Below are 12,071 nucleotides of genomic sequence, written 5' to 3'. Positions count from 1 at the left end.
GTATGCCATCAAATGTTGTGGGATTTTTGCCAATTTTAAAATAAATCTGATGGGGTGGGAGTAAGGGTATAAATTGAGGTGGGGACATCGGGGGAGGGGGAACTCCCCCCTCAATGTAAAACATTTGGCGGGGGGGTGATTTGACTAAAATAATTGGTTAATTTCGGCCTCATGATTTTATTTCTGCTAATTTAACCTAGAAACTTTCAAATGGGCCCACAACACAGGAGGCAGGATACCCAACAACCTTTCCTATGCAACTGTGTCAACCTGAAGCCAGCTCCCCCCTCTGTATTGACGGCAGTGAACTGTCCTGTCTGGGTCTGTTTATAGTAGTCCACCCCTGCTAGGGGGATCCCATTCATATGGTATGCAAATGTTTGCAGGAGCCAGAGAGTCTGGTCTAGCCAGAGCTTCACTTTATCAGGGACCACAAAGGGAGAACCATTAACTAGAGAGACTCTTTGCACACAACAGACAGGAAGATGGGTGGGACTTAGAGCTTGGGGGCTCACTCTATTGTGTTATCTTCTGTTGAGAGAAGGGTTCAGCCATTTTAGTTCTGGGGCACACCTTGTTTCTGTTTTCACCCCTTTACCTTTCCTGTTGCAAAGCACCTTTCACATACAGGAGATTGTTGGTAGGGACCCCAGGATTGGATCACTAAGGGAGGCTTAGCCTCCGCCAATCACTGTGGCCCACTTGGCTTTAAGAGGACTGAGCCCCTCTTTTGTTAGATCAGTTGAAGGCTTCACAAGAAGCAGCAGGAGGAACTCATCCTTGGACCCTGGCTGATGGTACAGTCTGCCTTCCATTTTCCGCAAATGAAGAAAGGCCAGGAAATCCAGAGGGAAGCAAGAGCCCTCCCTTAGACCTCTCTCGGAACAGGTTGAGATACAGAACTCGGAGGGACCTCCAGCCACTCCAGAACCACTACCAAGCCAGCACACAGTGTGCCCCGATAGGCTCTGCAGCAGGATGCCTGGATAGGAAGTACCAGAAGGTCTCTGCACCTACAACTAAGGACAAGGCAGCTGCCTGCAAACCACTTCATAGCTGTGGGCTCTCTGTTGTCAAGCCGACATTACTTAAAGACATCCGAGACATCGCAACCAGTGCTTCAGAACCGCCGAGCAGCACTGAGACAATGATTCCTGACCCTGAGCCGCTGTGTAGTCCAGCTGCCAGCCGTTCATCCAGCTTCGCTTGCCAAACAATATTTCCGCCTGATACCTGCAGCTGACTCCCACCTCGAACTCTGTCACAGAAGCCTGTAAAGCACCCAGCTGGTGAAACGACCCAGTTGAGCACCAAAAAACACCTACAGTACAAGGTGCATTGTGGTTCTGTCACCGCCTAGTCCTTCCCCTAGAGACCTATTAAGACCCATTACTCCCTTTGTGCTGAAGCCAAGAAACCTTACACTGTTGTGGTTAATAAACATACTTACTACCCTCCTGTCAGTATCCAGAGGGCATCCCTTTTCCTTCTTTGAAACTGTCCTCTGCATTCCATTACTGGGTGGGTTGATTTTCATATTGTTAGACTGTTGTGATTAATAAAGTAGTTATTTTTAATACATTCTTGAATGGACACTCTTATCTTTGGGTTGCAACTAACCAACGAGCCACGAATTTTCTGAGATACGCCTGCTGTTACGTCTGTTATCATAATTGGACAAGGGGGTTTATAATTTGCTTGTTATTCCAATCTGTTTAGATCCCTTCTGGTGTATTAGGAGTGTGGGGCTGATTGATGGTTTAGAAATCAATATTCCCCCATTGACCACTGGTACCCTGGAAGTTGATTAGTCACAAGACCGCTCGGTATGTCTCACCCCATGCATCTGTGGTCCACTTGGAAGACCTTAGCTCGAGTCCTGGTTAATGCCGACACAACTCTACATTCGTACAAGATAGATTAAATGGGAACCGTTAAATTTGCTACAGCACTAGGTATTTGGCAGGTGTCAGTTTAAAAATTGGTTCTCATTAGATGGGACTGTTAAGATGGATTTCTGAACTCTGACCTGGTGGGCAGAGGTTCAGAAGGCCAGCCTAGATTCTTGGAACAAGGTAACCATCTGGACAAGCCAGACCAATCACGGTAGCATTCGCAGCGATTAAGACTAGGTCTCATGAGGGGTGACAGTAATTGAAGCCTACAATGTGCAAACACAGTAAACACAACCACAAATGACTGTCAGGTGTATACCAAAAATATGTATACATTTATTAAAGGCCTTTTAAGTCAAACACAAAGTAATTATTCATCAGTAATAACAAAACCAGCACAACACTATTCTAGCAAACATATATACATTAACCATTGTCCTAAAGGAATAGCACACAGTATTGATCCACAACCTGCAAACAAAGGGGTCACACAGTATGAATATCATTTAGGCAGTCCTTCACAATTCAAACCCTAACTAAGAGGCAGTCCGGCCCCTAAGATGCGTGGAGTCTTGAGCTTGAAAAAACTTGCGGTGCTGTTGAATGTCAAAACAGGGTCTCTTCAGCGGGCACTCCAGGTGAGTGAGGCAGTGAAGAGTAAGAGTAAGTTCCCACTATTCGAGGAGGGTTATTCATGAGGATGGCACAGGCATGATTAGAACTAGTTATGAGGTGGTATGATGTTGGAGGTACAGTAGTGGTGGCTTTAATGAAATTGCTTATAACGGTGAAGGAAGGGGTCTTCATGCAGTTTGGAGAACTGGTGGCGAATTGTGTTATTGAATGAGAGCTGTGGTAAGTCAGGCTCGGGAGGTCCACTCCAATTTGTATTAAACCAAAGGGAATTAATTCTAGGCTGTTTGGTATATCTACAAAATAACAAGGGGTGCTTGTAAGGATGTCTCACACAAAACTCAGCCCTCCGTCCATAAGCTGATCAAATCCAAGTTCTGTCCCTAAAACTAACACAAATTAACAAAAACTGAACCAGAAAGGTTTGCAAAGGGATTCACTCAGCTCTGACCCCCACCCAAATGTCCCTCTGATTTCTCCCAGACCAAGTGCTTGTTTGGGCAGTACAAAGTACTGCTGTATTCGTCCTCACTGCCTGGAGGTGGCTGGTTCCTGGCCCACACCCCAAATGGGTCTCTCCCCCAGGCCACATGCCAGATTGTACAGTTCAAAGTATCTTTGTAGCGTTCTTCCTTTCCAAAAAGCATGTTCTCCGACGCTTGTAGTCAAGTAGCGGCTAGTTAGCCCTGGAATATGGTTGCTCTCAGCCTACTTTGGATTTGTGGGCCTCTCTCCACCTTGGTGGTATCTATCCTCTCACCCCACCATGGGGTATTTTGTCCTTCTTACCTCTTGGGGAATGATATATGGCATTTATAATGCGCCTATACACGAGTCCTACATCGAGATATCTATTCTTACAACCGCCCGCCTTGGGATACTGTTTCTTCTATCCCACCTCAGGGTCCATTAACTCGCACCTCGCTCTGGGGTTTGGTATCCCTTGCCCCATTATGAGGTCTCTGCTATTCTACCCCATCCTGTTGCTGTCACCCTTTGCTGGGGTCTTTCAGCCAGTCTTGGGCTTTGGCCCAGTCCCTTTGTCACCGTTCCGGTTCCCTCGGGCAACTGCTTACCTTGTGTGCTATAGAGGCTGGCATGGCACCACAATCTGGCTTCTTGCTTGGTGCTCCTTGTCGGTTTGACATTTCTTTACCGGTGTTTGCTAGTTTGGCGCTGTGAACAGTTGGCTTGGTAGAGGCTCCTATGAGGGACCTATGGCTGGCTCCGCAGGACTGCCTCCACCTGTGGTTGGCTCTGTCGGTGTTGTCTCTCGTGCTGCTTTCCGACCTTTTCCTGGTTCACTCATGCACGAGATTGGACCATTGATTGACTTTTGTGCTTCACATAATGCTGGGATTATGAAGGGGTCAGAAACGGCACAACTATAACATTAAGGGACTTCGACACAATGGTCTTGCTCAATCCCCATATAACCAGTAAATGAATGTGACTTTGTACCAGAGGATGGATAAAAACCCTTCTTGGGGAATTTATTGTCCTTGAAGGGGGAGGCCCCCCCCCCCCCCCCCAGTGGAATCCTGATTACCCTGCCCTCTATGGGGTGTTAAGTGTAGCGGGCTCACCTCCCTAGTCCCAAATGGGGGGTGTCTCCCCCCTTGGGTAGAAGTGACGAATTGCCTAGATTTCTCAGAGAGCATAAACGGGATAATCCATGATAAACCAGAAAGTGATGCGCTAGAGCGAAAGTGCAGTCTCGACTTTAAATTGCTATCACAAGCACACATCTTTCCCTTCATTATGGCAACAGACCAACCTGCATTCACATCACCAAGTCACCTTTTTGAATGGTGGGGTAGGAGGTGTGATGTCGGTTCCTTGGAAAACTCAATCAGTTGTTCCCAAAACATGGCCTTCCATTTTGTATTCATATGTTTCTGCAAGACATTTTTGGTGGTTACATAATTTTATTTGCAATAAATCAAATTGGTTGCATGACGGACCAATCAAAAACTGAAAATGCAAACCATACATGCGTGGGAATATTTGGGATCAGTGAGCGGGCTGGGTTAGAAGAGCATAACAAGCCTATGCAATACAAAGTAGTTACCAACCCCAGTATCTGAGACGAGTTACCCTCGGGGAATATATGTCAACAAGTTAAGTTGAAACGATTAGCTAAGAGAAATGAAAATAAATCGAACATGTATGCGCTTAAGGTGTACACTAGAAGAGCTGCAATATTCTCAATACAAAGTGGTCAGACTAACAGACACCAGGACTTTCATATTGGGATATTTATTGTGAGCCGACATAGGTCGGGTAAGCAATAGAGCACTTTACAAGTCATGAGGGGTGGGAGGGCGTACACAAACACGGTGAGGCAAGCAGAGTAAAAAGGAACAAGAAAGCGAACAAGGCCGGAAATGGGGGGGGGGGGGGCAAATTGGTGTAAAGAGATTTACGAGCAACCCGGGGAGAAGATCACCCAGTCTACAATTTTGACCTAGGTGTTGGGGATGAGCAGGGGGATGAGTCTGGTGTTGACAGGAAGGAGGTCCCAGAGTCCAGTGGGGTAGAGCAGGCCTTTCCTACACCGGTGGAGTGCAAGTCTGTGACGCATTAACCAAAAGTTCAGGGGGGGGGGTCATACATAGTAAATACCAAATGGCAGTAAACATGTTCAATCATTTCGTCAGTAGGGGGCAGGGTCTAGCTCATTATTGGCTTGTGCCTTTACTTACATTTAACCGTGTATTCCATTTCCAGCCAATCTTGGACAGGGCAGACCACAAGAGTAATGGCGAGAGAACGCCAGTGGCTTCCACAACTGGTCCAGCATCTGTTCCAAGAATCTCTTGCAGCAGAATTTCAAAACATTCACCGGGATGCTCATACCCTTAAAAATCTTTATGTAGTCCCGCAAATGTCTAATTGGTTCATTAATTCAAACCCCGCTTAATCCAATTAATCGGCATGTCTTTCCAGTTTAAAATCTGATAATGGGGCACATAAGATAATGGCATAGGCCAGCGTGAGGCTATGGTTGCACGAGGCAGGCAATGGGCACCGGGAGAGAGCGGGGGGGGGTGATAATGGGGCACCAGCGGGAGGCTATGGTTGCACGAGGCAGGCAATGGGCACCTGGAGAGAGCAGTGGGGGTGATAATTGGGGCCCAGCGGGAGGCTAGGTTTGCATGTGGCAGGCACTGGGCGGGGAGGGCTGGGGGGGCGGTCGGGCAATAATAGTGCACCAGCGCGAGGATAGAGTAGCATGGGGCAGACAGTGGGCACCGGGAGGGAGCCCGGGCAGGGATCGGGTGGGTGGGCCTTAATAGGGCATCAGCAGGAGGCTTGGGTCGCATTGTGCAGGCACTGGGTACCTGGAGGGAGCCTGGAAGGGGTCCTTAGGGCCATAATAGGGCACCAGTGGGAGGTTAGGGTTGCATGGGGCAGGCTCTGGGCACCAGGAGAAAGCAGGGGGGTGATAATAGGGCACCAGCGGGAGGCTAGGGTCACATGGGGCATGCACTGGGCACCAGGAGGGAGCCCGGGGAAGGGGGGGTCCTTAGGGCCATAATAGGGCACCAGTGGGAGGCTAGGGTTGCATGGGGCAGACACTTGGCACCGGGAGGGAGTCCTGGGGGAGGTGGAACGGGGCCATAATGGGGCACCAGCGGGAAGTTAGGGTTGCCTGGGGAGATAATCTGATATATTCCAGCTGCTTTGTATGTGCCTGTTCATTGCTTAGTTTCATTAAAGCAGCCATGTTTCTTATAGTCCCTCTTTTCCTTTCTGCTGTAGCTGCAAGTAGAAAGCCTGGTGACCCGCTAATCATTTCGGACATCAAGAAGGGAAGTGTCGCTCACAGGTGAGTCGAGCACATGCGCTTCTTCTATTGGCTGTTGTGTGCCTCCGACTACTCTTGCTGTTCAATTTATTATGAAAGTGTGCGGTCCGTTTCTCAGATGACTAGCTTCCCAAATTGACTCAAGTTTAACTTCTCACAAACGGTCCCGCTGGTCATTTACTCCTCTGTGTGGTTCCACAGGTAGATGGAAAGGGCTTATCAGTTCTGTGGGATTTAGGCTTGTTTACTCCATGTCTTGGAATGGTGGTATTCCTCCATTAGACTGCATTCCCAATTTGTATTCGCTACACCACCCAATGCAGCGGCACCAAGATTTCACAATATGCCAAGATACCTCTGTCTGAGTGCAAGCTCAAGTACTTCGTTGTTCCCCAGGTGTAGTAGTACTAGTATGCCCCGCTAGCAAGTGCTCTTTCTACTCTAAAAATGTACTGTAGTACAGGGCCTCAATCGAAGCCTGGAAGGAGCGCAGATGTGGAGCACGGGGGGGAGTCGCAGGAAAATCTCAGACTAGTCTTGCTTACCATACTGGACTGTATGTAGGTTTCTCTGGGGCCGTTCTACTAGTCTTGCTGCCCCCATTGCATTTAGTGATGTAAGAGCTTCCCTTACCTGGGCCCACAGCATATAGACTCTGCCATTTCTTCGAATACACGGCTCCATAAAATGACAATTCAGTGCCTGGGACTTGAAAGAAAGGTGGGATCATTACTGGTGCCAGGGGTCAGTCCAGCCAATGGCTCTCCGTGTTTTGGGCATTCTTGCAATGTGGAAAGCAGCAGCACACTATACAGAGAATGTGCAAAGATCTAGTGGTACTGGGTGTGATGGTGCACAACTTCATTCTGTATTTCTTTTCCTGGCCGTACTATGGTTCAGAGTATTGATCCTGGGGTGGATGAGTTTTCAAACGGCAGACTTCTCTGGTCAGTTAAGTGTGAGAGTTTGAGCGTATGATCGGTTACAAAGCCTTGGTACTTCACCAAATCACCATCATAGTGCGCCTTACAGTGCTGAGGGTAGAGGTGTATGGTTGGGGGTGGGTGGGTCCGAAGACGCTTCAATATAATTGCAGACTTCAGTATGCTGCCTGCTGAGGCTACAGCACTGAGGTTGCCACCTGAGCAGTCCTTGTGCTCTACCAGCAAACCTATGTGGACGCCTGGGGCGTTGAGGACACTGAACAGGAATAATCTGCAGTGTAGCACCCCTTTGCAGCCCAGGTCCTGAACTGCAGTTTTCTGGTAAACAGTTGCCATTATGTAGAATCCAGAACTCGTAACTCAGTTTAAGGGACAACCTTCTCTTTATACAGTCCTGTGTGTGTGGCAGGATTTCAATTTGAGCTGGAAATGGGTCGAGAAACAGAACATTCCTCGGAACCAAAGTAGAGTAAATGAAAAACAATAGTTTTTCTATGCAACAGACTCGGACATGGCATCTTTCCCGCAAGAGAAATTGGGTTTGGCCAGCCGATGCAATTGCAATCCCATTCCAAACTGTGCCCAAAGGAGAGTATTCAGTATTTAAGTTTAACCCACAACCCCCTCCTGGGCATCATCCTTGTAACCATCCTACCATGGGGTGCTTCTGCTTTGGGATGCCCTTTCATGCCGGAGACTGACCGGAAGCTTGAGGCTAGGCTGCGTCACCCTAGCCAATTGGTTAGTCTGCGTCATCCAACCCTGCAGCTCTGCACTCAAGCTCCCAGATGACGGAGCTCTACCCTCTGTTCCTTTATTCTCAGGATGCCAGGGAAAATCTGCCCAATTCTTTGTTCTCTGCAGCATCCAGACAGTACCTACTGTTCATTGCTGCAGGAGGCTAAATAGTTTAATTGACCTTCAGATCCATCACATTGGTGGTGGGCTATGTTGGAATCCCGTGCCTTAAGACAACACAAAAGCCACTCCACATCCTTCCCATTAGGAGTTCTTCTGTGCTTGCTACTCGGACACCTGGCTCAAACCACATCAACTCCTCACAAGTCGCCCTTCTCGGAGACGCATTTTCTTGTTTGGGGGGGGTCAGTATACCAAAAAAAGCCTTGCCTACTACCAGTCCAGTAGCAGGGGACTTCAGTGGCCCTGTTAGTGTCTCATCTCAAACACGATTTCCAGAGCATGCCGGGTAGACCTGGCACACTTAAATCCCTGGTCACGGAGTTACAGGTTAGGGACAGAAAAGAGGACTCTATCTTGATGATTTTGTTGGTGGACTCGCCACAGTTCTCCCGCTGAAGTGAAATCTGTGTGGAGCTTTCGGTTGTTCCGTATTGTATGTTTGGTTATTTCTCCTAGAGCAGATATCACTGCGGCCGTCCAAGTCTGCTCGGAGACATGCTGGAAGTTATTGACTAAAGTGTCAAGGATTTCTCCCAGCCTTACACAATACGGGTGCTTTTTCCTCCTCTAGAACTGGCACGCTGGAGCCTGGGGACAAGCTGCTGGCCATTGATAATATCCGCCTTGACAACTGCTCGATGGAGGATGCGGTGCAGATTCTGCGGCAGTGCGAGGAGCTGGTCAAGCTGAAGATCAGGAAGGACGAAGATAACTCTGGTAGGAGTTGCATGTCTGTCAAGAATAGCGAGGCGCTATGTGCTGGCTGCTCCAGATAGTTACAAGAGTTTTTAAATTAAGGCCTTCCAGAGCCTCAGAATCTCCTGCCAGGAAGGAGAAGGCCCACTTTTATCTGCTTTTCTGTAGTTTGGCAATATTATTTGCGTGCACTAGTCCTTCCGTTCAAGTATATAATTAGTTCCATATTTTCCAAAGCTCCTGCCTCCCTCTTACTCTTTTTTTTTTTTTCTTTTCCTCTTTCGTTAAATACTCCAACATTTTCATTCCATGCACCCTTTTATTTTGATGTTTGTTGCTCCCCCCTCGTGGCTTTCTTGCCTCCTTTGTGGCTTTCGTGCCCATTTGCCTTCCTCCCTTGTGGCTTTCTCGCCCCTGTGCCTTCCTCCCTTGTGGCTTTCTCGCCCCTGTGCCTTCCTCCCTTGTGGCTTTCTCGCCCCCGTGCCTTCCTCCCTTGTGGCTTTCTCACCCCCATGCCTTCCTCCCTTGTGGCTTTCTCGCCCCCGTGCCTTCCTCCCTTGTGGCTTTCTCGCCCCCGTGCCTTCCTCCCTTGTGGCTTTCTCGCCCCCGTGCCTTCCTCCCTTGTGGCTTTCTCGCCCCCGTGCCTTCCTCCCTTGTGGCTTTCTCGCCCCCGTGCCTTCCTCCCTTGTGGCTTTCTCGCCCCCGTGCCTTCCTCCCTTGTGGCTTTCTCGCCCCCGTGCCTTCCTCCCTTGTGGCTTTCCTGCCCCCGTGCCTTCCTCCCTTGTGGCTTTCTCGCCCCTGTGCCTTCCTCCCTTGTGGCTTTCTCGCCCCCGTGCCTTCCTCCCTTGTGGCTTTCTCGCCCCCGTGCCTTCCTCCCTTGTGGCTTTCTCGCCCCCGTGCCTTCCTCCCTTGTGGCTTTCTCGCCCCCGTGCCTTCCTCCCTTGTGGCTTTCTCGCCCTTGTGCCTTCCTCCCTTGTGGCTTTCTCGCCCCCGCGCCTTCCTCCCTTGTGGCTTTGTCGCCCCCGCGCCTTCCTCCCTTGTGGCTTTGTCGCCCCCGCGCCTTCCTCCCTTGTGGCTTTGTTGCCCCCATGCCTTCCTCCTTTGTGGCTTTGTCGCCCCTCTGCCTTCCTCCCTTGTGGCTTTGGCGCCCTCTGCCTTCCTTCCTTGTGGCTTTTTCGACCCCGCCCGCCTTCCTCCCTTGTGGCTTTTTTGGTCCCCTGGCCCACCTTCCTCCCTTGTGGCTTTCTGGCCCCCCACCTTCCTCCCTTGTCGCTTTCTCGCCCGATCCCTACCCCCCCCCCCACACCTACCTCCGCTCTCGCTTTTGGTTTTCACATGCCCCCACCACGATCCACCCTTCCTTTCTTGCCCCCATACAAAAAGTCGCAAAAATGTGGTAAAACTGCCGAGGTGACCACTGCTCAGCCCAGACTCCTATTCTCTAGTGTCCTTGCACTGTGCCTATTGAACGCACTCTGCTCCCATTAGGAGCCAAGCTACATTTGTTCCAGAACAATTTAACGCTCTGTTTTTAGCAGCTGCGTGTGCCGCACTTTCACCAATGGCACTTCAAGAGATCACTGAAATGTAATGAATGGCTTCTTAATCCGAGTTGTCATTTGTGCAAGTACCCTGTGCGCCAGTTTACACTAACTCCAGCCTGTGTAGTAGTACCGAACAACTTGCTCCATCCCACCTGCTTTAAACTTTCCAACTGCAGAAAGTTGTTTGTTTTTTAATGTTTGTGTTCTTTGCCATGTATCCAATCAAATAATCAGTCAATTTTCGGCCCTTTTCTGAACCATTCACCTATCCCACTGTTCAATCTTTCTATTGCTTGTCATGTTTACTTGTTATGCAAATTAATAAATATCATAACCTATAAAAATTGTTATCCTGCCATTGACCTGCAAGAATCGCAGTGTGCATTCTATATATTTTATTGCTTATAGTGCCAACCTAGCTCAAGAGCAGCGCAGAGCGTTACAACTGGAGTGTGCCAGGATTGGGTTTAGCATTTTATACAGTAGCGCAGTACTGTTGGTGGAGGGAGAGCGCTCTGTGGTCCATTTGGCAGGTATTGAAAGAACCACATTTTTAGTGTTTTGTGGAACTGGAGTATGGTGTGGGCATTTCGAGCATCTGCTGAAACTGAGTTCCGGTTGCAGCCTGGCAGGAGGACTACTTGCGAGTTTTCTGTTAACAGGCTAGCTTACACTCCAACCTTTTGATAGTTTTTCTACATGAGGCGCGAGTCCCTCCGAGGTGTGAGGTTTAGCCGCCAAGTACGTAGGTGTTCCGTTTGAGACCACTTTGTAGGTGATGCCTGTAGTTTTGAATACGTCGCTGGTGGACAGGCCGAGCCAGTGAATCTTGTGCTGTGGTTGAGAGCTAGGTTTAATGTTGCAGGTACCTGTAACAAGTGGGGTGCAATTTTTTGGGCTGTTTTAAGGAGGGCCTAGTAATGAGGGTGTTTTCCCTGTTGATGTGTGAAATCGGTGGCTTGCACCACTGTACGAGTCCTGCAGGGGAATGACCGGTTTGGTTTTGCTGAGTGAGAAGCTCTGTAGCTATGCTGTTTGTGCCTTTTGCTTATGTGCTTTTGGAACGAATGCCTACTGTCCACAACGAAGCCAAGGGATTTGGTGGAGTTTGACAGCTACAAGGTGAATTCTTCTCAGCGCATGTTGTCCACCCATTATTATTATTGTTTGGTGGCAGGAACCAGTCAAGACTTATTCGATCTTGGTGGGGTTTAGTTTGAGATAGTCATTTGACACAAGGTGTTTGTGGAGGTGAGTAATGTCCCGCGGCCGCACACCTGAAGTTACAGTGGACTGTCAATATACTGATTGATTGAAATGTTGTGGTTATTTAGCAGCGTTCCAAAGGGTTTCATGTATAGATTGAAGATCATTCGGGAGAGGATGGATACTTGGGGGACCCAACGAGTGACTGTCAGTTGGCTCAGAATCCCGAAACATAATCTTCTAGAGTTCAAAGTAACTAAGCTCCTTTCAGGTCTGAAATAGAATGGCAAGGTAATGGACTCCAGAGTGCAATAGACGCAAGAAGTTATTCTCACTCGTGGGCATTTATGTCAGGAATGGAACTGATGTCTTCAATCTGAGACAAGACCCCCTTCTGAAATAGTGAATAAACCTGTGCGAT

At 48.9% G+C, this 12,071-nt stretch overlaps 1 protein-coding gene across 5 annotated transcripts in view; it reads left to right on the top strand.

Annotated features, from left to right (window-relative positions):
• Positions 1 to 12,071, top strand: part of GRIP2 (glutamate receptor interacting protein 2) — a 1,278,809-nt gene that overhangs the window by 1,135,115 nt on the left and 131,623 nt on the right. For all 5 annotated transcript variants that reach the window (XM_069643409.1, XM_069643410.1, XM_069643412.1 and 2 more), the window contains exons 15-16: positions 6,294 to 6,360; positions 8,776 to 8,921. In XM_069643409.1, coding sequence (XP_069499510.1) covers positions 6,294 to 6,360; positions 8,776 to 8,921 — 213 coding nt within the window. The remainder of the gene's footprint in view (positions 1 to 6,293; positions 6,361 to 8,775; positions 8,922 to 12,071) is intronic.

This window comes from Ambystoma mexicanum, chromosome 2p (genome assembly GCF_040938575.1).
Source record: "Ambystoma mexicanum isolate Mex_15411 chromosome 2p, UKY_AmexF1_1, whole genome shotgun sequence".
NCBI classification, from domain to species: Eukaryota; Metazoa; Chordata; class Amphibia; order Caudata; family Ambystomatidae; genus Ambystoma; species Ambystoma mexicanum.
The sequence above is the reverse complement of the archived record's forward strand: the minus strand, read 5'-3'. Positions and strand labels throughout refer to the sequence as shown.